The sequence below is a fragment of the Gossypium arboreum genome, chromosome 13 (assembly GCF_025698485.1).
Source record: "Gossypium arboreum isolate Shixiya-1 chromosome 13, ASM2569848v2, whole genome shotgun sequence".
NCBI lineage: Eukaryota > Viridiplantae > Streptophyta > Magnoliopsida > Malvales > Malvaceae > Gossypium > Gossypium arboreum.
The window spans coordinates 129,179,701-129,205,197 of record NC_069082.1 but is presented as its reverse complement, the minus strand read 5'-3'; the positions used below and the strand labels follow the sequence as shown (position 1 = coordinate 129,205,197).

General features: G+C 33.7%; 6 protein-coding genes across 10 annotated transcripts; 3 read left to right on the top strand and 3 right to left on the bottom strand.

Annotated features, from left to right (window-relative positions):
• The first annotated feature begins 33 nt into the window (after positions 1-33).
• LOC108486618 (oligoribonuclease-like) lies at positions 34-2,079 on the top strand. 2 transcript variants are annotated; one of them, XM_017790759.2, is made up of 8 exons: positions 34-282; positions 454-570; positions 714-790; positions 1,027-1,108; positions 1,214-1,269; positions 1,419-1,505; positions 1,639-1,718; positions 1,841-2,079. In XM_017790759.2, coding segments are annotated over exons 1-8 (618 nt in total). In that variant the 5' UTR covers positions 34-164; the 3' UTR covers positions 1,842-2,079. The 2 variants fall into 2 exon arrangements, with proteins under 2 accessions (XP_017646248.1, XP_017646247.1); XM_017790758.2 differs by having other exon boundaries at positions 1,639-1,729.
• Positions 2,059-4,246, bottom strand: LOC108486616 (ABSCISIC ACID-INSENSITIVE 5-like protein 2). 3 transcript variants are annotated; one of them, XM_017790756.2, is made up of 4 exons: positions 4,009-4,246; positions 2,720-3,559; positions 2,552-2,623; positions 2,059-2,440 (listed from the first exon to the last, which is right to left on the bottom strand). In XM_017790756.2, the coding sequence occupies exons 2-4, from the start codon at positions 3,482-3,484 to the stop codon at positions 2,363-2,365; spliced, it is 915 nt and encodes a 304-aa protein (XP_017646245.1). In that variant the 5' UTR covers positions 3,485-3,559; positions 4,009-4,246; the 3' UTR covers positions 2,059-2,362. The 3 variants fall into 3 exon arrangements, with proteins under 3 accessions (XP_017646245.1, XP_017646246.1, XP_017646244.1); XM_017790757.2 differs by having other exon boundaries at positions 2,720-3,537; XM_017790755.2 differs by having other exon boundaries at positions 2,720-3,514.
• A 2,428-nt stretch (positions 4,247-6,674) lies between these two features.
• LOC108486255 (protein ETHYLENE INSENSITIVE 3-like) lies at positions 6,675-10,121 on the top strand. The gene is made up of 2 exons (XM_017790213.2): positions 6,675-6,934; positions 7,795-10,121. Exon 2 carries the CDS (start codon positions 7,939-7,941, stop codon positions 9,727-9,729), a length of 1,791 nt encoding a protein of 596 aa, XP_017645702.1. The 5' UTR covers positions 6,675-6,934; positions 7,795-7,938; the 3' UTR covers positions 9,730-10,121.
• Positions 10,122-13,180: 3,059 nt separating this feature from the next.
• LOC108486103 (serrate RNA effector molecule-like) lies at positions 13,181-19,799 on the top strand. Of its 2 annotated transcripts, XM_017789931.2 has the most exons (14): positions 13,181-13,748; positions 14,520-14,632; positions 15,374-15,431; positions 15,593-15,667; positions 15,749-15,823; positions 15,900-15,947; positions 16,114-16,182; positions 16,269-17,066; positions 17,158-17,206; positions 17,304-17,581; positions 17,660-17,839; positions 18,359-18,494; positions 18,582-18,653; positions 19,546-19,799. In XM_017789931.2, the coding sequence occupies exons 1-12, from the start codon at positions 13,336-13,338 to the stop codon at positions 18,417-18,419; spliced, it is 2,217 nt and encodes a 738-aa protein (XP_017645420.1). In that variant the 5' UTR covers positions 13,181-13,335; the 3' UTR covers positions 18,420-18,494; positions 18,582-18,653; positions 19,546-19,799. The 2 variants fall into 2 exon arrangements, with proteins under 2 accessions (XP_017645420.1, XP_017645417.1); XM_017789928.2 differs by lacking the exon at positions 19,546-19,799 and having other exon boundaries at positions 18,582-18,837.
• A 139-nt stretch (positions 19,800-19,938) lies between these two features.
• On the bottom strand, positions 19,939-21,592 carry LOC108485253 (uncharacterized). Its single transcript, XM_053024630.1, has 4 exons — positions 21,577-21,592; positions 21,100-21,215; positions 20,344-21,052; positions 19,939-20,213 (listed from the first exon to the last, which is right to left on the bottom strand). The coding sequence occupies exons 1-4, from the start codon at positions 21,590-21,592 to the stop codon at positions 20,056-20,058; spliced, it is 999 nt and encodes a 332-aa protein (XP_052880590.1). The 3' UTR covers positions 19,939-20,055.
• Positions 21,589-25,033, bottom strand: LOC108486104 (L-ascorbate peroxidase 2, cytosolic-like). The gene is made up of 10 exons (XM_017789932.2): positions 24,910-25,033; positions 24,694-24,823; positions 24,421-24,595; positions 24,239-24,304; positions 23,206-23,254; positions 22,933-23,018; positions 22,745-22,824; positions 22,257-22,359; positions 21,976-22,034; positions 21,589-21,798 (listed from the first exon to the last, which is right to left on the bottom strand). The coding sequence occupies exons 2-10, from the start codon at positions 24,819-24,821 to the stop codon at positions 21,783-21,785; spliced, it is 762 nt and encodes a 253-aa protein (XP_017645421.1). The 5' UTR covers positions 24,822-24,823; positions 24,910-25,033; the 3' UTR covers positions 21,589-21,782.
• Between the last annotated feature and the right edge of the window lie 464 nt (positions 25,034-25,497).

Below are 25,497 nucleotides of genomic sequence, written 5' to 3'. Positions count from 1 at the left end.
TATACTTTGGAATTTGGTTTAATATTTACCTTGAAAGGAAAAAGAATCATCGATTGCATTTACCATTTTTCATTTTCCGGTCTCAACTGAAACCTCAGTCCGACGCCGGAAAACCGTTTTCAAATCGGTAAACCAGTCTCAGATTGCTTGAAAGCCTAAATAGAATGGACGGCCTCTCAAATGCGTTTTCAGTGCTGGAGATTGACGTCGACGACCATCTTCCGCTATCCACCGCTTCCACAATTTCAGGGTCGGCCACCCTACTCTCTTTCAATGACCCAGGTACTGTCTTTAGTTTATGGCTTGTTTAATTAATCACTGTGTAAACATATTTAATTTCTTTAAATCATTTCAACTCTGGGTTTCACTGTAATTTTACTCAAAAGCTTATTGATTCTATGGAAAATGGAAGCCTTTAATATCTAATTTAGAGTTTATTGAAATCTGATAAAGGTAAGATCAAAAGTAATGAAAAGGGTTCAATTGAAGATAAACAGAGTGAAGCGGATTCATCGTTGCTTTCAGAGAACTACAAGTTACCTCTTGTATGGATTGACATGGAAATGACTGGTAAGCATATAGCAAAGGCATATTTAAAACCGTACACTTCATTTTTCTCGACGTACCCATGCCCGATACCCGTAAACGCGACAGGGATCTTGGGGGTATGCATTATTAAATTCATGTTTGTTTACATATGGTGTGCAATGCAGGTTTAGACATTGAAGTTGATAGGATCCTAGAGATAGCTTGTATAATCACCGATGGCCAGCTCACCAAATCAGTGGAGGTAAAGCATAAAGTTTGTTGATTATAAGATCTCGAAGAGCTTTGCATGCTCGAGCATGTATTTCCCGTTATTCGTAAAGTCGTCAAAAGGATTTCCTCAAGTTCATTTATGACTAAATCAATAGAACAATGGTGGGTGCCCGGGGGGGGGGGGGGAAGGAGGCTAATGTGCAGGAAAAGGCCCCGTATGGAATTCCACCATTCCTAAGTTGTAATTCGGTATATTTGATCTTACAGGGTCCTGATCTGGTTATCCATCAATCTAAAGAACGTTTAGATAGAATGGGGGAATGGTGTCAAAATCATCACGGAGCTAGTGGTATGTGACACGATAAATTGTGTTCTGTTATTGGCAGCATCTTTCTGCTTTTTAATTCTATCTATAGATCCAGAACCATCACTAACAACCTTAAAATTATTCTAGGATTGACACAGAAAGTGCTTGAAAGTACAGTTAGTGAAAGAGAAGCTGAAAAACAGGTCAGTTATTCATTAAGTGGTATACTTTGATTAGGTTTAGTAACTTAGTTCTCTAAGAATCTCCGTTATCCGACTTCTAGTTTTGGAGGCAACTCTTTTATCGGGGTTTGTTTTTTCGTTTTGCGGTTTATGTTTTTCCGATAATGCAGGTCATTGAATTTGTGAAGAGAAATGTTGGTACATACACACCTCATATAGCTGGAAATTCTATTTACATGGACTTTCTTTTCTTAAAGGTAATAATAAGTTAAAGTTATATCAGTTTCATTTTAACCTGATCACATGGAGTCGGGTTTAGGGTTGCTTAGACAAGAACATAGCAAAGGGTTAGATCTTATTAACTGTTCATGTCTGGTTCCTTTGTTGCAGAAATACATGCCCGATTTAGCCAGTCTTTTCTCTCATGTAGTTGTCGACGTGAGCAGCATCAGAGCCCTTTGCATGCGCTGGTATCCTAAACGTACATCCAGCCCGTTACTACAATTTATTTACATGTGAATGCGCATAAACACGCAAATTAGCTACCTGAATCGAATCACACATGTCAATAATGGTCATTGCTCTCATGCAGATCAAGAGAATGCCCCTCTCAAAGAAAAGAAACACAGAGCCATGGATGATATCAAGGAGAGCATATTAGAACTCAAGTACTTCAAAGAGACGATATTTAAAGCAAAATCGAAGAAGAAGTGAACAAAAGACTGACAAAGTCATGCAAATGCTACTCTTTCTTGAGAACGAATGGATCATTTGAACTAGTTGTTTGTAATTTTGGCACATGAATTCTCATTATGCAGGGTTTAAAGCAAATATTATTGCATTCCCATAGTCAATGTTTGCACAACATTTCTTTTTCCCCAAGCTTTTTCTACTTTAAAGGTAGGATTATAGCCTAATCAACACCGATTTACTTGTCGTTCAGCCGAATAAATAAAAACCTAACACATATAAACATGGCGGTTTTTCAGAGGAAGGTAAAAACCAACACATATGATAATCATAAATGTACAGAATGCCAAACCCTTGGAACGAATTCACAACGAAGCTCTGTCAACAAGCCAACTAGAGAGCTTAAAACAGCGGAAAACACGAGTTAAAAAGAGGCGGAACTTGTTCTTCTAAGCTGATACCTTGTTTCAGATGTTTCACACTGAGATTTTGTATCAAATTCCTGCAAGAATAAAGAAGTAAATAAACATGAAATTCACAAATTCGAGTATCTGAAAAACATGTTTCGGGTGTGGATGTTGAGTCAGAGAAATGTCAAGCAAAGATTGTATACCTTCTCTCTTTTGAGCTTTAGATTATCCTCTTCTAATCGTGAAACCTTGTTAACCAGCTCATTGTGGTAAGCCTATGCAAAAACCAAAAGATCATGGCTGTATAAAATCAAAAGGAAAAAATAGTTTAAACGATATCAATTAGCCAAAAAACATGTTTAAACCCTTGCCTGCTTCCTAGCTCGTGATCGTGCAGCAGATTCCCTGTTCTTGATCTTTCTCCTTAACCTCCTCTCGATACTCTTCTCAAATGCATCTTGAGCATCTCTTTTCCGTCCCGTCATAGGTGTATCCGATAACGTACCAATAGATGGGGTAGGTGACAACCCAAATTGCTGTGGCAAACTCTCAATACTCTTCTCAAATACATCTCGTTTCTGCCCCGTCATAGGTGTATCCGATAATGTACCAATAGATGGTGTAGGTGACAATCTGAATTGGTGTGGCAAACTTTGCTGACGGGTATTATCAAATTCCATTGTAGGATCCAACGATGTTTCAGCAACAAAAAGCCCTGCTTGTACCAAAAAATCCTCCAATGTGGTTTCGCCAAGCTTTGCTTCTCTTTCTTGATCCTTCATCCCCTCACCGTACCTCCTCTTTTGACCTTGTTGTATCTCACTCCACACTTGATCTACCGTCTTACCACTCAAAGCTCTAGCCAAGGTTAAGCTAGCTTGACGTTGAAGAGATGAAGAAGATGACGAAATGCTTTCGGTATTATTCATCCCTAACGGCGGATTCAACTCGGTACTCCATACATTATCAAGAAGCTCATCAAGGTTCATACTACCTAAAGGCTTCCCCAAGTTCCCTAATTGGTTTTCAACTTCATTAAGAGTAAGACTATACCATGAATTCTGCCTCACCAATGGAGATGGCTGTAAAAGAGACTGTTGTCCATTGCTTTGGGATCCCATAGTTTGAATCCCCATTCTTAACTCTCAAAACCCTATCAATACAAACTGCCGAAACCCAAAAATTACCCCTAATACCATAAAACCTTTCAGCTGAAAATTTCAATGTAATTTAGTAACAACCAAAATCCCTAAAAAACCCTAAAATAGAATAATTCCCAAAATGAAAGAAAAAAGTGAAATTCACATCAAATAAGCCAGTACAATAAAAAACTTCTCATTTTTATTCATTTCCCCAACATTTACACCCCCTTCTTATTATTAATTGTCTAATTTTCTTTAGGTTTTACCTGTTCAACCTTGTTTCTTTTCACAGCTTAAACCCAAAAAAGCAAGTTTACAAAATTACCAGAAAATTTAAAACCCGAAAATCCTTTTAAAAACCCATTAATCAAGAAGAAAAAAGAAAATTAAAGATGATGAATCGAAATTTACTGTTGAAGCAATCAGGTTAACTGTTAAAAATTCGAAAAAAAAGTTACTAGTAGTAATCAATTAAAATTAAAACAAATAAATACCCATGAAAATTCTTATGTTATTACCTGGAAATTCTGATCCTGGATCGAGACAGAAAGGGGGATTTTTCTTTTTTAAATTTTGCTAAGCTGTTGTTACATAAAAACTCCACGTATTATTGAAATATTAAGTGCGATTGGTCCCTTTTCATTTCGGTTTTCTGGGAATCGGAGCGTTTTTAGGGTTTATTTTGTGTGTTTTAAAGGATTCTTCGGTTTTTTCATTTGCGTTGGCTTGGAAGATTATACTAACTTTTAAAATTAGAATAATAGTTATTTTGATGTTTAATATTTATAAATTATATTAATTTAGTGTTGATTTTGAAAACTTAATTTTTAATAATTATATATAATGTAATTTATTTTTTTATTTTTTACGAAATTTAGGGTTAATTTTAAAATAACGAGAATATATGAAATTTATTATATTAGATTTTTTTATTTCTAAATTTTTTATATATTTTTAATCAAATTTAGTTGATAATTATTTTTAGCTTTTTAGATGAAAGGATAAAAAAGTAAAAAAATTAAATTACAAAATTTGTAAATGCTAATTGTTAAACTTTTTAAGATCAAGACTAAATTGATATATTGTATAAATGTTGAGGTTAAAATTACTATTATGTCAAATTTAAAAGTTGTTACTATAATCAATTGATGACCGAAAAAGAGAATATTAAATATTGGGTGATCGTTTTGTGATTTTTAGAGTTAGGTAACTAAAATCAAATTTATTAATAGTTAGTTACTACTAGTGTACTTTACCCGTAATATTAAAGGTAGAAATGCAATTTCATAATAAAATATTTAAAATACATATTAAAATAAAAAGCTCATTAAATCTCACAAATTATTAAAATTGAGTATTACTAAAGTTCTAATTTAGGACAATCGATAGTTTGAACTTTACTAAAAAATTACTAAATTAAATTTATTTTTCTAAATTAAATACGAATAGTTTACGAGCACTAATATCTCATTTTACGCATTTATTAATTTCGGTTATCTTACATCATTTTCACAACATGGTGATCTTTGACTTCTTTTCAGTCATTTGTATTAAATATATTGAATACTACAATTCATATTTTAAATTTATTCAAAATTACAAATGTTTTAAATGAATATTAAAATATCATATCAATTAAGTTTAAATACGTGTAAACCTATTCCATCTGAGATGGCACAAATGGAGGGTAGGATGGACAGAGGCTTTGGCCCCAAAATGAAAAAAATATCATTCTAGTCCCTTTACATTTCTAAAATTATAAGTTATTTAAATAATAAAATTATATATTGACCTCTTAAAATAGTAAAATTTTAATTTAATCCTTTAAAAATTTAAAATAATAAGCATATGGATTGTTAAATTGAATTCCAAAAATTATTGTAGGAATTAAGAGAATTCACAATTGTTTTCAATAAAATAATTAAAATTATTCAAATTAGTTGTAAACATGATTAAAAAGAATAAAAAAATAAAATTAGAAAAATGGTAGAGACTCCTGTAATAAAGGAAGAAAACATTGGATGAAGACCAATGCCTGCCTCCATGCCTTAATTTAATGCTTTCCATTAACCAAGACCTACTTGGTCCCCCACTCTGCTATTATTTTTTGTCTTAATTAATTAGTTAATACTTACAAATTTATTAAATTATTTTAGAAAAAAACGTCTACATCAAGAATTAGATTGGGTTAATCTGACCTCTTAATTTACTTTCGGTTTAATTGCTCTCTTACTCCTTGTACCTTTTATACATTTAAAGTTTAGTTTTTTAATTTTTAATCCTATGAATTTAGTTCATCTAATCTCTTAATTTAATATTTAAAGTTTAATTGGTAATACTGTTAAAGGAGTTTGATAAATTAGATTACGTAAAAAAAAAGTTACTCATACGACCATTATACGTGTGTAAGACTAAATAAACAAATAAAAATGTTGAATTAGGGATTGTAAGGTTTTCGATTCTGGTTTTAAGATTCTTCAATACTGTTAGAAGTAAAGTGAAAGTCAATATTGCAATTTTTTTTTAATTTTAAAATGATACATAATTCAATTTAAAGTGATTCCTATGATGATGCTATCAATTAAGCTTTAATTATTAAATCAAAAAATTGAGGACTAAAATTTTGAAATTAAAAGTAAAGGAGACTAAATTTTAACTATATAAAAAGTAAAGGGACTGACAAAGAATTAAACCTTTTAGTTTCTTCTCTTTTTTCACTCCAGTTTCTTCTTTCCGATTCTTTTAACTTTTTTATTAATTAAGAGATAAAGCAACATTTAGTCCTTTAACTTCACAACATTTTCTAACTTAGTCCCTAAATTTTTTTGGTCAATATTAATCCCAGAAGTTGACAAATTTTTTTCAAATTAGTCCCTTAACCTTTGATTGCATATCATTCAAGATAACATGGCATTCTGAGATTATACTACACATCACCTAAATTAAATTTTTAAAAAATTTAAATAAATCAAGTGATGGCTTGACACAATCTAATTAGTGCCACATCAGCATACCATAATAAAATTAAAGTTCAAGGACCAAATTGAGAAATACTGCCAAATGCCAAAACCAGTATAGACCAAAATGAAAACAATTGTCAAATTAAGGAGTAAATCTTATATTCTTCCTTAAACTAAACACTTTCCGTCTTCTCCATTATTTAGTCCAATGTCCCTTTACCCCTCCAAACTTCGATCCTATTACATACTAATAATTATTTTATTTTATATACGAATCCCCAATAGTTTCTCCCACTTTCCATCTCTTTGTCTTTCAAAATCATCAACAGGGGAAGCAAGCTAAAGCAGCCACCCCCCTTCCCCTTTTTCTCCAATTATTATCTTTATTCATCCATTATTCTCTCTCTGTGTCTATGCTTTTGTTCTTCTCATAGTCTTCTTAGTGTTGCCTAAATGGCGTCTTTGAGCTTCTTTTTCCCTTCTGGTAAGTCTTTTTGGACTGGGTTTTTTTAATGGATCCTTGTAGATGACTTGATTTTTCAGTACTGTCTTTCAGTTTTTCTTCCACTAATTTTCTGATATGGGTTTTCTTTTTTAATTCATTGAATTTTTGATATTCTATTTGTCGGTTCTTCTTATTGTTTTCTGATGTGGGTTTGTTTTTCTTTTTTATTCCCTTCTAATTTTCTGATTTGAGTTTTTTTTTTAATTGGCTGTTTTTTATTGCTTTGTTTATTGTATCATGTTATTGATTGAAAAAGAAGTTTTGATTATCAATTTCGGTACTTCTTTTAATTAAATTTTGATTCTCTTCGGAGTTTTTTTACTTTTTTTAATCATAGCTTTTGATAATGATTGATAAAGTTGATATGATAAAGTTGATATCCTTGTTGTATCAGATCAAATCAATTTTAAGCTTAGTTTCTGTAATATCGATTCAACTTAATCTTTTTCGTTTAATTAATCATTTTGAGATCTGAATTTTATCTGATGATCCCTTTTCCCCCTAAATTTTATTGTATTTAATGTTTAGGGTATATGAGCTATGGTTTATGTTACTCCGACTCTTATTTTTCCGTATATAGATATATACGTGTTGGTATACTCATTTCCGACGTTTACACCGGATTCCGTGTAACATAGACGGCGGAGAAAGCTGAACTTTGTTTAGGGTTTAGGAGCTATGGTCTGTGTTACTCTGACTGTTTTTTCCGTTATCGGATATGGATATATCCTTGTTGGTATACTCATTTCCGACATTTACACTGGAATTCCGAGTAACGGCTAAAACGGAACTTGTCTTTGATTTATGTTAATGCTTTAATGTTTTATATGTATATACAGGTTAATGGAGTCCTTTGGTTATTGGATGATTTGAGGTTATATCAGTTCTAAGTTGTAACAGATACTAGTAGAAACTCAAAGCTTCAGTTTGATTTCGGAGATTTCCTCGAGTTTCGGATTTGTTCTGAGTCCTGTATTGGAACGATGATGATGTTCGAGGAGATGGGGATTTGTGGGGATATGGATTTCTTTGGTGCTTCTTTCGGGGAAAAGGATGTGACGGCTGCTTCACAGGTCGAAATGGATGCACTAGTTGATGACGATTATAGTGATGAAGAGGTCGATGTTGATGAACTTGAGAGGAGGGTGTGGAGGGACAAAATGCGATTGAAACGGCTTAAAGATCAGAGTAAGGGAAAGGACGGGGTTGATACAGCCAAACAACGCCAGTCGCAAGAACAAGCAAGGAGGAAGAAGATGTCTAGGGCGCAAGATGGGATATTGAAGTACATGTTGAAGATGATGGAAGTGTGTAAGGCTCAAGGTTTTGTTTATGGGATTATTCCGGAAAAGGGAAAGCCGGTAACTGGGGCATCAGACAACCTTCGAGAATGGTGGAAGGATAAAGTGAGGTTTGATCGTAATGGTCCTGCTGCTATTGCGAAGTACCAGGCGGATAATTCGATTCCTGGGAACAATGATGGGTGTAACTTGATCGGTCCTACACCGCACACTTTACAAGAACTTCAAGATACAACTCTTGGTTCTCTTTTATCTGCACTGATGCAACACTGCGATCCACCTCAGAGGCGGTTTCCATTAGAGAAAGGTGTTCCTCCGCCGTGGTGGCCTACGGGAACCGAGGAATGGTGGCCGCAACTCGGGTTACCCAAAGATCAAGGCCCTCCTTCTTATAAGAAACCCCATGATTTGAAAAAGGCTTGGAAAGTCGGGGTTCTTACAGCCGTAATCAAGCATATCTCACCTGATATTGCGAAGATCCGAAAGCTCGTACGACAGTCTAAGTGCTTACAGGACAAGATGACTGCAAAAGAAAGCGCAACTTGGCTCGCTATCATTAACCAGGAGGAAGCATTGGCTCGAGAGCTTTATCCCGATTCTTGCCCACCTTTGTCCTCAAGTGGCGGAAGTGGATCGTTGGTTATAAATGACTGCAATGAGTACGATATAGAAGGGGTCGTAGATGAGCCTATCTTTGATGTGCAAGAGTACAAACCTGGGAATCTGAATAGGGTCATCCAACAACCATCTTTTCCTGTTAATTTGGATTTCTTACGAAAGAGGAAACCGTCTGACGATATAAACATCGAACACAAGATCTACACTTGTGAGTTCCTCCAATGTCCTTATAGTGAACTCCAATTGGGTTTTCATGACCGGACTGCCAGGGACAATCATCAACTAACTTGTCCACATAGAAACTCGTCTGCACAGTTTGGTGGTTCGAATTTTAACATAAACGACGTGAAACCGGTCATTTTCCCTCCACCATTTGCGCAACTGAAGCCGGCAGCTCCGTCTACTACTTCTGTCTCGACACCATTCGATCTATCAGGACTCGGAGTTCCAGAAGATGGACAGAAAATGATCAGTAACCTCATGTCGATATACGACAACAATGTTCAAGCCAACAAGAATGCGAGTCCCATTAAAAATCCAGTTACGGAAGGTCAAAATCTTCTTCAGCCGAAAACCCAACAGCAACAGGACGAGTTCTTCCGTGGTCAAGGCCTTTCCTTCTTCAATGAGTCCAACATACCCGCTAATAACCAGATTTTACCACAAGGGGAAGCTCAATTCGACCAGTTGAAGACCTCGAATTCTCCATTCGAGACCACCTACAACAACAACAACAACGGTTTCAAACTGATGTTCGGCTCTCCATTCGATTTGTCTTCATTCGATTACAATGATGATCTCCAAGCTGATGGAATGGACGCCATGCCAAAACAAGATGTCTCAATCTGGTTCTAGTAACAATCTCAAGGCTGAAACTGAAACCGTACCCGACTCAACCCTACTGAGCCCCGTGTCGTGTGTTTCATGGTTATCGTATTTTTTCAAGCTTGTCCGTGTAGTAATAGAAGTTTTAACAAGTTTTAGCAGGTTTATCATATATGGGGAACTGATTTTATACATAGAACGTGACTTTGTCTTATAAATAAGTTAGGTGTCTGGTTTTTTGTTCTTTCATTCTCACTGTTTTTTTTTATCAGTTTTCTACCATTATTATTACATGTTGGGGTAGGAATCTGATAATGAGTGTTGTTTTGTCTTGTAATGAAGTCATGGGGGGGGGGGTACATATTTGTATTGGAACTGTTGTTTTGTGTGTTTTTAATGCAAATCTTGTAGTTGTAGGACCATTCCCACGTGTGTGTACTTTCACGCACCGCCGTTGATGGCGGAAAATGACTCGGTTGACTCGGTCTCCTTGAGTTTGCCTTAGTATGTAGTGACAACTGGCATGTAACGGCCCACTTTTAAGGATTCATCGAAGCGTGACAAATTATTAAAGAAAAAATCTGTTAGGTGGTGGGTTTATTATCATATTGACACGTAATTTTTCGAGGAAAAAGAAACTAAAATTGCCGCGTTTTACTTTTTCATGATATCCTCACATGTCCTTTTCATAAGAGTGTGACATGTGTCATTAAAATAACAACAAGTGTTAGGGTCCTTTAAATAAACGCCATATTTATTTATGCTTAGCAATAAAATTAGATATTAAAACGATATTATAGTATAAGATAAAAAAAATTAAATGTACCACACTTGAAGTAAACATTCAACTAAAGAGACCCTTAATGTCATACTAAACTTGGTAACCGTTATGGTAGTATTTTTCTCTAATTTTTGCAAATTTATCTAAATAATTTTTAATTTAGTATATTCTTTAAAAAAACTAGCCTAATATGATAGGATGTTAATCGAATTAGGATAAAAATAAATTTAATTATCAATATTTACATATTTTGTCAATTTAGTTTTTTTCAAAGCTAAATTAAACTATTAATATTTCAAAAAAGTCAAATTATTTTCCTTTAACTAAAATTTTAACTAAAAATTAATTTTTTAATGATGTTGGTATAACAATTAGTATAACATTCATTTGTCTTTCATGCTAACATAATACTATTTATCTTATATGTTACGTCAGTTAATAATTTATAAATTATAAAAACAATTTAAAATATATATGATATATAAGAATAATATGTTTAATATGTCAAAAAATCTAAATAACATTTAATTAATTAATAATTTATATTATATTTATGTTTAAGTAGTTAATAATATGGATTTACGAATTAGTAAATCTATTAAAATCTGTAGGGAAAAAAGAAAAAAAAATTAGGGGGAAAAGGTAACGAAAAGATAAGAACGACACTTGGTTTGGTGTGGTGTTGCTTTCATTGCTGAGTTTACATTTTTTATCTAAAGAAAGACGTAATTGAAATTTTAAAAAAAATATATGGTAAATATTGCGAATTTGTGATTCGAAATGAGTTATTTGAAATTAAGGGTAAATTTCACCACGGGTCATTTTAAAATTTTATTTTATCTATTTAATTATTCTAATTAAGATAATTATTTGAATTGGTCACTGTCATTGAAAATTCTGTTAATCCACACAAACGGATTGCTGAATTATATTCTTTTGCTTTTGATTAAAGCTAGAGATTTCTCTATAATTAGTTCAAAATATTATTTTATTTTATTTTATTTGCAACATAAAAATTTCTTGGAGTGCATATTTGTATGTGATATAAAAACAGAGGAATAAGAGGTATTTTAGTACATATTTCTTGATTGAATATGTTGTTTTGATGCGGATTAAATTTTTTTATTTTAATATTAATTTGATATTAAAATATGTAATTAGATCACATAGGATAAATGATAAAGTTATTTCATATACATAATCTGTTTTAGCTGTCATCAAATGAATATTAAAAAAAAAAAAAGGTTTCAATTTAATATTCATTTGACATTTTCATTTTCTAAAGCTTTAATCTTTAGTTTAAAGTCTAAATCTTTTGACTTCTTTTGATTAAATTAAAAAAAAAGGATTTTGCTTATCAAAGCTACCTACTTTTTATAATTATTCAAAGGTTTTTATTTTTCAATAAATATAAGCAATGTTCCAATTTTAATATTAAGGTTGTACTTTTGTTCCTTAAATTGGAATTTAATTGATGATAAATAAGATTTTATAAGATTTCATCACTTGAAATTTATATTAAATTGGAATGGGTAAATTACGCCTAAAGTTATTAAATTATTAGTAAGTTTACATTTTAATCACTTAACTTTAAAGAGTCACAAAATGGTGACTGAATTATTGAAAAGTTCCCATTTAAGTAACTGAACTATTTAAAAGTTTCTTTTTTTAAGTCATTGGGTTATTAAGTTATTTTTAAAAAGAAGTCTAGTTAGCGAGCTTTGAGCGACAATTCGACGATCGGTATGGTAGATTAATATCCATTGATGAGTAGAAGAATATATTTTAGATTAAAGTTATTTTGACGGTCAACGTCGGATATTGGAAAATAAAACTATTTAAATTTTAATCCGCAGATTTATGATATTCAAAACTATTTCATTAAAAAATACTTAACTGTAAAAGAGAAAGAAATTGTAAGTTTTTTATTAGTGCATGGAACACAAAATTAATATGATGTCATATCTTTACTTTATTTTAAAAATTTAAATACGTGTTACCTTATAATGACTAAAATTACGATTTCATCATTATTTTATAATAATTAATTTTTTCAAAATTTAATACTTAATTATCTTTTAAATGCATTATTTCATTTCATATTAATTATATCAAAACTTAATATACTACAATTAAGTAAAAGTGTCGTAAGATTTAAAAATTTTATGCATTAGATTAAAAAGTAAATTATTACACATGGCGTGCACGTATACCCAGTGCTAACGTACAAACACCAGTTTTTAACAGTAAAAATGAATTAAATTGTTAATAAAAGGACCAAATTGCTCATTGATCCAATTTATAATGACTAATAGACTCATTTTTTAGCAAAGAGAATAAAATATAATCCGACTCTTAATATAAAACTCTCGTAGTACTTTTACACTACAATCAACTTCTATTCCACCTATCATCAAATAATATGTTTTTTTGGTGAATAATAATATGGTTGTTTTTAATTTATGGTAACAATACTAATATAATATCAAGTAATAGTCTTGATACATATTATATGAAAATATAAAAGAAAAAAGAAGTTTTAAAAAATTAAATCAATAAAAAAATTAATTGTTCAAATTGAACTAAAATTTCCATTTAAAATATAATAATGAATTAATAATGTTAACAACCATATTATAATATTTTAAAGCTTAAAGACCAAAATATAATTTAAATCATACGTAAGTGATTAAATCTACAATTTACCCAATTTTTACTCCGTGCAAATTTTTTCCCTCACTTTGTGCTTTCGATCCTCAGTCCCCGCGAAAAAATGAAATAAAACTTTTTTTTTTTTTCATTTTCTTACCTCTATTTTATCCTTCTAGGGTTCCGTTTTGCTGCCCCCATCACCCATGGCCGACGTCATAAACATGCCGGCTGATTCCCTCGACGACCGCCGTGGCGGAGGCGACCGTAAAGACAATGATAATAACAATAATAATAACAGACAGCCTCCGTCATCTGACGATCCAAACTCATCTCCGCCATCGCCGCCTCCACCTCGACGACGAGAACGAGACTCTCGTGAGCGGCGGGACCGCGACTTCTACGATCGCAACCGCTCTCCTCCACCTCCACTTACCAGGGAGAGAGATTACAAGCGACGCAATAGTATTAGCCCTCCTCCTCCGCCGTTTTACAGGGATAGGAGACACTCGCCTCCGCCACGGAGGTCACCACCTTATAAGAGGTCTAGGCGGGAGGACGGAGGCTACAGAGGGAGGAGAGGGAGCCCTAGAGGAGGATTTGGACCTGGAGATAGAAGGTAATGCTTTACTTATTTATTTTTAGATTCATTTTTGTTATTAAAATCAAAATGTATGTTGTTGCAGATTAACTAGCTATATGCATTTGAACTATCGGTTTTTTTTGGTGTGCTTAATGCTATGAATTATTTCTGATTTGATAGACTTGGTATTTTGCTTACTTGATTTAATCTAGAAGTTCGTTAACTGAAAGAGTCTGCATGAATTGCTACCTACTGGTTACTGTTGGCCCTGTAAAAGAACCATAAATATAGGAGACTGAATTTGACCCACTATGTAAGTAATTTTGCAGGATGCTAGGGGTAGCATTTTTATGGTCATTGAAGGGCATGCAAGTGTTTATGATGGTTTGCTTGAGAAATTTGCATATGGATCGTTCAAGTCTTCACATCATTTCCTGCTAGATAGTCATAGTCCTTACATATTTCAAGGGCCCCTTGTTTGTCAAGGAACTAGGGGACTTTCCTTTCCTATTACCAAAAGCCACATGATTTTGCCAAATTCTGGACTGCCTTTGAGTATTTGAAGCTGATGTTTTATTTTCTATGATGTCACTTGAGAATGGATGATTCGTTCGGTTCTCATATTGCTATGTTTCCTGTCTCTTCTCTACATGACTGCATGAATCATTATTTAGACACTGGATTTAATTTATGTTTCATATTTTGTTCATTTATTATTATAGATCATATATGATTTGAGCCTTTCACTTGGCAGATTTGCTTATATTCAGATTTTGCTCATGCTGTAAATAAATTTTGATGCTGCAGGTTTGGGTATGACTATGGTGGTGGATATGATCGCGAGATGATGGGAAGGACCAGTCACCCTGAAGAAAGGCCTCCTGGCCGATACTTTGGTCGCTCAACTGGTGGCTATCAAGGTGAGCTTCTCTTGAAATTGCTTAGCTAATTTCAAATTTCCTCAAACTTCAATTCTTTCACCTGGAAGAATTATTGAAGCACTTCTAGTTTCACCTTTGTATTTGGCTTCTTTTTCTCTTTTATTATTGATATGCTTAAACTCCGCCTGTGCTTGCATTGCCGGTCCCAAGCCCGGATAAAGGAGGAGGGTTGCAGTAGGCCTGTGACAGCCAGCGTAAAATCCTATCTCATCTTTTGACATGGACTGATACTCCAAATGTATTGGGATTAATTTGGTTCTATTAAATTACAGTTATAGACTCACATTTCTTGTGGCCAGATTTTAAAATTTACTTCTGTAAAGAGTTCAGTTCCACCTATTTTTTCATTTTTGAACCAATCAAATTCCTGCTGATTAGGAGTAGCTCATTTTTCATGCAATGAATTATGATAATCAGAGATTAATACTGGGATAAAACTAGAAATTAGTTTTTTGCATCCAGGTTTCCTTTTTCGGCCCTTTTTAGATAGTAGCATCATTTTGGAAAGTATCAAGATGCATATGATGGTAGTAAATTCGGGCATCTAGTAAATGATGCATAATTGCAGTTGATGATATCACTACAATGAGTAGGCGTGTTCCTTTGAAAATTCCATAGGGTGATGATGCATTACTGTATACTGCCCCACCAACAAACTTTTTATCAATCTTTTCTATTTATGCTGTGTTTCTAGTTTGCCAAATAATATTGCTTTTGCAGATTGGGATTCTGGCCGAGGTGGTTACATTGATGCTTCCAGTTCGGGGAGTACACAAAGGTTAGCTTTCCATCTCATTTAAGGATTCATGTGTTAGATGAGGTTTGAATTACTTTTCATTGCATTGCTGGCAAGCCTAGCAACATTGGAGCTCTCTTTTAATTAAGGTGATTTCAAGACTGTTCTTATCAATTATTGTTGATTGTTGGGTAAATTTTCAGAGAAGGATTGATGTCATACAAGCAATTCATTCAAGAGCTTGAGGATGATATACTACCAGCTGAAGCTGAGCGCAGGTATAGATGAGGAATAATGTCGTGGTTTTGTTTTCCCTTGTTTGAGATTTGCTGCTGAAACTGTGGTTTTTGACTGTGTAGGTATCAAGAATACAAGTCAGAGTATATATCTACCCAGAAACGAGCCTTTTTTGATGCTCACAAAAATGAGGACTGGTAGTTCCTTTTGTTTACTGAATTCCTCCCTCTCCATTCACCTCACTGTTCTAATTAGACTTGCGTATATATGTAGGTTGAAAGACAAATATCATCCAACAAACTTAGTCACTGTTATTGAAAGGTTAGTTTAATTGCATATTTCTTGATGTTTCAGTTCATGAATTTGTTACAAAGCTGATGGATCCCCTCAGCCAGCATGTTGTAGCATGGTGTCATTTTATTGCATTATTGTTGGATTCACTACTTAAATTTCATGTTTTATTTTGTTTTCAACATTTCCATTTTAGGAGAAATGAGTTTGCCCGTAAAGTTGCCAAGGACTTTTTGCTGGATCTGCAGAGTGGAACATTGGACTTGTAAGATTCGCATAATGTTTCTTCATACTTGCATGCATGCAAGTTATTTCCCAGCTGTTGTCCAATAACTTATATTGGTGATGCAGAAGTCCTGCTGTCAATTCTTTGTCATCAAAGAAATCAGAACAGACCAGTGATCCTAATTCTGAAGATGAAGCAGACATTGGTGGCAAAAGAAAGCGAAACACGAGGGAACCTGCTAAAGAAACTGATCTTTCTGCAGCTCCAAAGGCTCACCCCACAAGTTCTGATCCCAGAAGAATTTCGATTGATATTGAACAAGCACAGAGCCTAATGCGTAAACTGGACTCTGAAAAAGGAATCAGTGAAAATATTCTTAGTGGACCTGACAACCAAATAACTAGAGATAAATCTCATGGTAGTTCGACTGGCCCTGCGATTATTGTACGTGGCTTGACTTCTGTGAAAGGCCTGGAAGGTGTTGAGCTTCTGGATACTCTTATAACTTACTTGTGGCGTGTCCATGGCTTGGATTATTATGGACTGATTGAAACGAGCGAAGCCAAGGGACTTAGGCATGTGAGAGAGGAGGGAAAGGGTTCTGATGTGACTATCAATGGATCTGAGTGGGAGAAAAACCTTGACACACGCTGGCAAGAGAGGTTGAAGGGTCAAGATCCTTTAGAATTAATGACGGCTAAGGAGAAACTAGATGCTGCTGCTGTTGAAGCTTTGGATCCTTTTGTCCGGAAAATCAGGGATGAAAAGTATGGTTGGAAGTATGGTTGTGGTGCCAAGGGTTGCACAAAGCTCTTTCATGCTGCAGAGTTTGTGCACAAGCATCTGAAACTCAAACATCCAGAGCTTGTGATGGAGCTAACGTCTAAAATGCGTGAAGAGCTTTATTTCCAGAACTACATGAAGTAAGTCGGTCTTACATGCAGCATATTGTTGTTTGTATATATCTTTATTTTAAGGACACTCATATAAGATATACATTGTTGCCATTCACAGTGATCCAGGTGCACCTGGTGGGACACCTGTTATGCAACAATCCGTACCGGTATGCTACAACTGCTGTTGTTTTGATGTTATGGTTGCTCCTACAGCTTTATATCCTCATATTTGCTTCCCTTTATCTTACTTTTTTCTTCTTGCAGAAAGACAAGCCTCTGAGACGTAAAATGTTGGAAAACCGCTTGAAAGATGAGCGTGGCTCACGTAGAGAACGTGATAATCGAGCAAATGGAAGTGATAGATATGATAGGTCTGAGAACCCTCAATCAAGTGATTTTCCATCCAACAACGAGGGTCCCGAAGGGGGGAACCGTGATGATCTAATGTTTGAGTCATTTGGTGGACAAGGGATGCATGTTGCAACTCCATTTTCTTCAGATATGGCACCTCCACCAGTATTGATGCCTGTTCCCGGTGCTGGGTAGGTCTTAATGCTGTTCTGCAAGTAGCTATAGTTTGTTTATTATTTCCTTGAGAGCTTATACTTCTGTATTTGCAGTCCATTGGGACCTTTTGTTCCAGCTCCACCTGAACTCGCAATGCAGGTGTTCAGAGAGCAGGGTGGTGCGCTTCCTTTCGAAGGCAATAGTAGAAGTGGACGTCCTGGACCTAATTTAAGTGGACCGGCCCCATTTCTTTTGCCTCCTGGCTTCCGTCAGGATCCTCGGCGTTTACGAAGGTAAGCTTGCTTGAGAGACTGTTTTTAAAATCATACAGATGAGCTGCAGCTACGTTACTTGCAGAGCTTAACCTTAATTACAGGTTTGCTTGAGTACCAACGTTTTCGGAACCGGACTGGTCATCGAATTGGTCAGGCCATTGGTTCCCAGACTGGTTTAATTAAATAAATTATTATTGTTCATAAAAAATTATAAAACCCGGTTCAACCTCCAGCTCAACTGTTTATTATTATTATTATTATTATTCCGGTTTATACCAGTTTGCATGTCAACCGGTTTTTTCCCTTGCTTTGGACTAGTGTACCGGCTGGTCCAGACTGATTTCAACAACATAGTTTGCTTCATGTTCATAAATTTTGTGACAATGCATGTCATTAACCATTCCTTTGCCTTTGAAATCTATTCCCCCATTCCACTTGCCCCACTTTGACCCTCGTAAAATTTGATTGCCTAACTGAATATCGTGTTTCTCTTCTAAAGCCATCTTATTAAAGCTCACCCCGTTTTATGTCACACAGTTATCAAGACCTAGACGCACCCGAAGACGAAGTAACAGTCATAGACTACCGGAGCTTGTAGGTACAAGAAATGAAAAGACCACACAACCAAAACATATTTGAGGAAGGCAGCAAGCTATTCATCGAACAATCCAAGGTCAAATCCTTTTTGTTTACATTCTCTGAACGTTTGACCTTATACCAACTCGTTAAAAACTTGAAAATTTCTTAAAAATCTTACCAGGTGCACGCATAGCTCTGCTTTCAATTTATGATGAAGGGCAATTCTCCTGCTGTGATTTCCCTAAAAAAATATGTAAGTGCCTGTGAACTTTGTTTTGTATTTTTGGTCCCACTTAACTAATTTCAAAAGAGATGATTACGAATGAATATGGAAGAGTGGGGCATATAATGGTTTTTTTTTTTGTTCTTTTTTTCTTTTTAACAAAATTTGTATTTGCTGTAAAATGTTGAACTTTTAGTGAATAGGTTTCATATAAGCTGCCCTTCATTTGTTTTTTGCTTTTTTAAAAAATTCTTCTTAGTGTTTAAAACATGGGAGCATTTTTACTTTATATAATAAAATGGATCTTGCTTGGTTGTCAACCAATTTCAGTTTTCAGTTGACTCTATCTTATTCTACTAAATAATGTCAAATTATATATTTTTATTTTCTTAGAAAAATTATATTTTTTTATGAAAAGGATTGAAATCCAAAGTTGTAAAATAAAATTCCTTTTTTGTCAAAATTAACTCCAAAACCTCAAAGCTACAATTACTATGAGAAATTGAAAATCAAACCAAATTGAATCAAATTATGATTGGTGGTATAAAAAGTTCATAAAACCCAATCAAAGAGAGTTGAACTCACCTCTACCTTATACTACTTAAGGTATGTATAAAGGAATGGTGTTATCAAAACTTCAGAGATAATAATAAGATTTTTTTGGTGGTCAAATCTAATCTGTTAATTTCGTTTGGTTAAATAAATAAATAATTTTTTAAAAAAACAAAATATTAAAAATTTGGTACAATTGGTTTAATTGTTTTTTTAAATCGGTTTTTGAGTTAATTGGTTCTAAATTTTGGATCGATATCCTAATTAGTTTTTGATTCGGTTAGTTTAGTCTAATTCAAATAACTTTGATAACACTTGTATACTTTTCTAGAAGGATTGCTTAAGTAATCCCCTGGTTAATATTGGACAGGGTTTTAGGTTTTTTCCCTAGTGATGGACGCTATTCTTATCTAGTGGAGGTCATACCATATGCGAGTTGAGTTTGATCGATTGTAATTGACTTCTCAATGAAAACGTAGGGATTGTATTGAAGATAATATTGATTCTTAACCTTCTACACTTTGCGGATATCAATTTGTAATGCCATCAAATCCCTATCAACATGAAAGAAATCAAGTGTCGATGATACTGTCATGATCATCAACACCATTTGGTGCCATAGAAGTCTTTTTTAAGCCTTAAGTTGCAATACAAATTCTTGGGGAATAACCATTAGGGTTAAAAACTGAACATAATACATGAATTATTAATGCTTCTAATGTATATTGACCGAACTCAGAAAGTTACTTTCGGTCCATTGTGCTTTTTCATTTGGTAAATAAAGGAACATTCATTCATAAAAGAAATTTAGAAACAAGTTCGGTACATAGCAAGTCCTGCCTTATCGGCATTAATAAAACTAAGCATAAAACTAGGAAGTTCAAAGTAAATATAACAAAGGCAAGCGATTAGTCCCGAGAGAACAAATTTTAGAGAAAAGTTGGGTTGCTGCCTTTGCGTGCCAACGCGTCTGCACAACGATTGCTCTCTCTGAAAACATGGACCAACCGACTACGGCGGAAGGTCGCGGATATAGTCCTGCAATCCACAACCAAAGATCTGAGTGAAAGTTTTGTGCATTCGTCAACAGAAATCAGAGAAATAAATGCTGTAGCATCCACTTCAACAATTAAAGAATCAACATTAAGAGATGATGCTAATGATAAACCGTCGCGAAGAGCCCAAAGCTCTGCTGTCATGTTTGATGTAAAATCCAGAAAACGATAACAACCAGCGACCCAAAGGCCATCATGATCTCTAAGGAGAGTTCCCGCACCAGCGAACCCGGGGTTTCCTATGGATGAGCTGTCACAATTTAATTTAATCAAACCTCGATCAGGGGGCTGCCATCTAACAGCGGTGAAGTTTGGAAGAGAATGAATGCGAATGTTTGTCGAGGTTGCAGCGCTCACAAAGGAGCGATTGAGAACAGAATGTAAAATGGAAGGTTTTCCAAAAACTACTGGATTTCTAGCTAGCCCGATATTCCTGAGAAGATAAATGAAAAGGAGATACCATGGAATCTTTGGTCTAGAATAAAAGCATTTAGCAACAAGATGTATTTTCCCTATGTGGTATCCTGACACCTTTAGTGGAAGAAGAAGCTTTAGCAGAGGCGGCAGCCGCTGGTGGGGATGTTTGCTTTTTGGGCGGCTTCTTTCGTTGAACCATACTCCTCTGGAGAAGCCGATGGAGTAACCAGAGCCGGGAGAAGGAGCTGGCTGATCGATGGAGATTTTTAGCAATATTTGTAGGACATGCCCAAGATGAATGATCAAGACGCCCAAAATGGGAACAAAGTTGGCTGATGCCCTCGTAGCAAATGGACTGATGAAAACAGTCGACAGTAATGGACTTTGGCAATGGCTTCTCCATATCTAACTGGACACAAAATCTGGCATAAAGTCCTCTTTCCCCTTCTAACCTGTGACAATCGAATACGACGAAGTGGACAAATGCTACGACTAATCTGTCGGAGAAGCTTAGCCAAACCGCCACTGAGGATAAAGTAGCCGTCGAGGCACGGAAGTTCGGTTTTCACTATCAGGAATTGGCCTCCAACAAACCGGGGACCGTTCTTGATAACATTAGAGTAATCTTCCTTGTTGAGGAATTTGACAATGAACTCATATTTTAATTAGTATGATAAAATTACTATGAAAGTACTTGTATTAAAAATCAAATTAGATTTTACTTAAAAAATAAATAAATTAATCTTTATACATTAAATTAAAAAGTAAATTGATTCATTTATTAAAAAATTTATTAAAACTAACATAATTCATAGTATTATTAAACCAATAATCAAATCATTAACAATAAACTTTTTTAAAAAATGCATTTTGAAGAAATTACATGTTATTTATCTAAGATAAAAAAAATAAAGAAAGAAAAAGCTTACTCTCATCGGAAGTCATTCCGAACTCTTTTTTTTATTATTACCAAAAAGAAAACACCATGAAAACCATCCTAGAGGCTATTCGAGCAACAACTGCCTAGCAATTATGTTTCTTTCGAGAATTTATATTTAAAAAAAAAACGAATGTATTTTTGGGAGGCAAATGTTGGTTGCTCTCGTTCCTACTCTGTGAACCAAACTGCTTTTGTTTAGTCATCAGCAAATCTGCAAAGACCAATATAAAAAAATACTTCCATCACTACATTTTAAAGTTACAGATTGAAATCAAAGGTGAATTTTTGTCACTTGAATTCGGTTATTAAATACTTAGAATATGTGTCGAATATGAGTATTTTAATGATAAAATATAATTGAAATAGGGTTGAATGGAAGGATTATTACCCTAGCTCAGAGAGCCTTAAGTGAGCATTAGCGTAATCAGCAAAGAATTCATCCTCATCCTGCCAATTGATGAAACAAATGGCCAAAATTAAACAACATTGAAAACTTGTTTCTTGACTTAATGATAACAATAGAGTTGAAACGCCCAAATCTTTGAGATCTCAAGTCCACTTCTACCTTACATAAAATGTGTCAACCTTTTACTTGTAATAATTGAATGTATTATAACTTTAAAAAAGAAATAAACATTGAATTGGCAAGGGAAAAAAAAGTTTACGTACAGCAGCATATTTCTCAACGAATGGACGGAACACTGGGTCAGAGACGAGAACTTTGTCGGATGGCAGCTGCATAATATCTGCCCCCGTTCCGGATAATAGCTCCCTATTACAAAAAAGTACTTATCCAATTAGCATCAACTTAATTCAATTTGTAAAATTAGTAATTAATTTGATTTAGTTACAATTAAATTAGCCTTAATTTGAAAAGATAAGAAACCATAATTGACCCAATAAAAATAATAATAATCCAAATTTAAAATTTAACCCAACAAAAGTAATTTGAATTTACTTAATTTAAACTAGGTTAAGCTAGAATTAACAAACAAACAAACTATTTAAGATTTACTATAAACAATTCTTTATAGAGATTATAATTTACTTGAATTCAAGTGTGAATATTACATACATATATTGCAACTGTTTTTTTCAATACTTTTATACGACCAATTCAAATTAAATATTTATAACTCGTAAAAGTTAAAACTCACTTGAAATAAGAATTATCGAAGATAAGTGGGTTGGTAGTCCATGCTCCCTCAAATCCAGACCGGTCCTTATGGCACCTTCCCTGTATCAAAAAGCAAAGCAAATGTATACCATATTTAAATGGATAAGAGGCAAACAATTGTCCCAAACTTAAAGAAAACCAAAGGGAATTTCGAATTTATAAACAGACCAGGGTATGGGCACCAGAAAGGGCAACAATGTCCTTATCGGTAAAACCCATTTGATTAATAAAGACCTCCCTCAAATGATCCGCTCCTACAAAATTTTCATCAACAGATTAAAACAAAATTATCACAAACAATACTTCAAACTTTCTTTTATTTAAATCATACACCATGTATATTTAAATATTGATTTCAAAATAAATTTTAAAAGAAAATTAACAAATCCGTGTTGCACAGTTGCTTATATTTGACATTTCACTCGGATGGTATGCACTGACCCTTGTCAGTACTAGGAAGACGGCCCTCAGGTGGTACTTCCTCCTTGTCCTGCATTTATTAGGGAAAAGAAAAGATTGTAAGCAATTACAGGGCAGAACACAAATTTAATAGGTAAAAGTACGAAGTATTTATATTAGAAATTGAATTGAATTTTGTTTCTTTTATTTGGATGTTAATTCAAATACGTTGAAATGTACATTGTCTTTCTATTTATTTGTGGGTTAGAAAAGTGCTATAAATAGTATACAAAAAAATAGATATGATCAAAACACTCATTTTTATATATCAACAAAAAGTATATATGATACATAATATCATTGCCAAATTTAAAAGAAATGGGCAAAGTTTTCAAAGAAATGATCGATTTACTATTTTATGCGTACAATGACTAACTTGCATATTTTTTTAATAAAAGGAACAAAATTTAATCTCACCCCTAATTTAAAGGTCTCCGAAATACTTTTACCAAATTTAATACAAACATCCATTACATTTCAATAACTTAAATGAAATTTACTTATATTATATCTTTAGCCATTTTAGATAGAGAAAAAACTTTGTAAACTTGCATTTTGATGTAAATACAAATATACAATTCGGATAATATTCAAATTGTTATTCATAACAGATTTGAAACCCATTTTACAAATAATAGGATATTTTGAATATTTTTACAAGGATATTAATGATAGACTATTTATTATTTGAATTTATTTTATTTTTACAAATAATAAAATTAAATATCCAAATCCACTATGATAAGCTTTACTTTTTAGATTTTTATTTAAATAAATTATTTATGTTATAAAATTCAAATAACCAGCGGCTACAGATAATTTATTTAATTAGCATTTGAATTTAAATAGTAATACACATATAATAAACAAATTAAAATTTTTAAACAGAATTACTAATTTAAATTTTAAATATTGAAGAAATTTCTATAAGCAAAAACAATACACTAATTTCTATTAAAATCAAATAATGTATCTGAAATTTTCATTCAAGGACGAAGTAGAAATCATGACTGACCGGTCTTCCGGGATGGAAAGGAATTTCAGGTCCACCGGTGACCTCAACAGCGACGACGCCGGCAAGCTACAAGAGACTCCAAAATATAAAAATGGGTCAAAACCGCTCAAAACAAACATGAAATGCTTAAACCTGAAAGAAAACACATACACATTAGATTTAAAAAATTACAAATTAAATACCTGATAAAAGTCAGCGTAAGAGATGATAGGAAGCTGCTCTTTGATCGGCTCGAGAAGATTGATGGCAATATCGAGACCGGTGTTAGCCTTGTGTGCAAGCTCAGCGGGATGCTTCACGGTACCGAAAGGACCTCCGGTATTGGTCTTCCAATCAAAAGTTCCAGCTGAGTGCCACCTGTCCACAACCATTGCCGATCCGATCAATCAACATCGCCGATCTCACAACCGAAACATTTCAAAAATAAACGACGGATGATAAAAAGAAAAGCTTACGCTAAACGGAGCATGATCGGAGCACAATTCTTCTCAGCGATGAGACCTCTGAGCTTCCTCCTCGCCTTTTCAATGGCTTTCTTGTAATCCTCGCTCACGACCGGATAACTTTTAGGCATAACCTCCATTTCTACGAATATCACATTCAAATTAATGGGGAAAAAATCAAAAACGAAAATCACAATTCATATTCAAAATTCAGATTTGAAAATGAACCTTTTTCTAAAATGAAGCAATGCAGAGTGCAAGCAAATGAACCAGTTGACACGAGCTGAGCACGATAGCAGTGTGACAAAGAGAGTGGAATATATATAAGCAATAGTGAACTGTTTTTAGCCGTTTGATTATTGTTTTGGGAATGACGGCTTTGATTTCGGTTTAAATTTTATGATGTACGGCTATGATTGGCGGTTTAAAATTTGTTATTTTTTTGGTGGGGAAAATAACATAGTCAATCTTTTTTATTGGAGAAAATCGGATATTAGGTTTTGATATGTTACCAAAAAGGCGGGATAGCCCGCTAAAATTGGAAAAAGGTTTTTTAAGAAAATAAAAAGGTGATTTTGTCTGGAATTTTGAAATGACAGGTTTACCCTTCTAACAAGGAAATGAGATTTAATAAATAAAATAAAATAAATTTGACAACTATTTTCACATTAATATTTGATTTTTTTATTAAGTTAAATTTAAACTTGACAATTATTCTTACATTTGGGCTTAAACTTTTTTTTGTCATAATTCTTGATATTTTTTGAAAATCCTAAAGTTTAAGCTTTAATATAGAACAAATGTCAAGTTCATGCC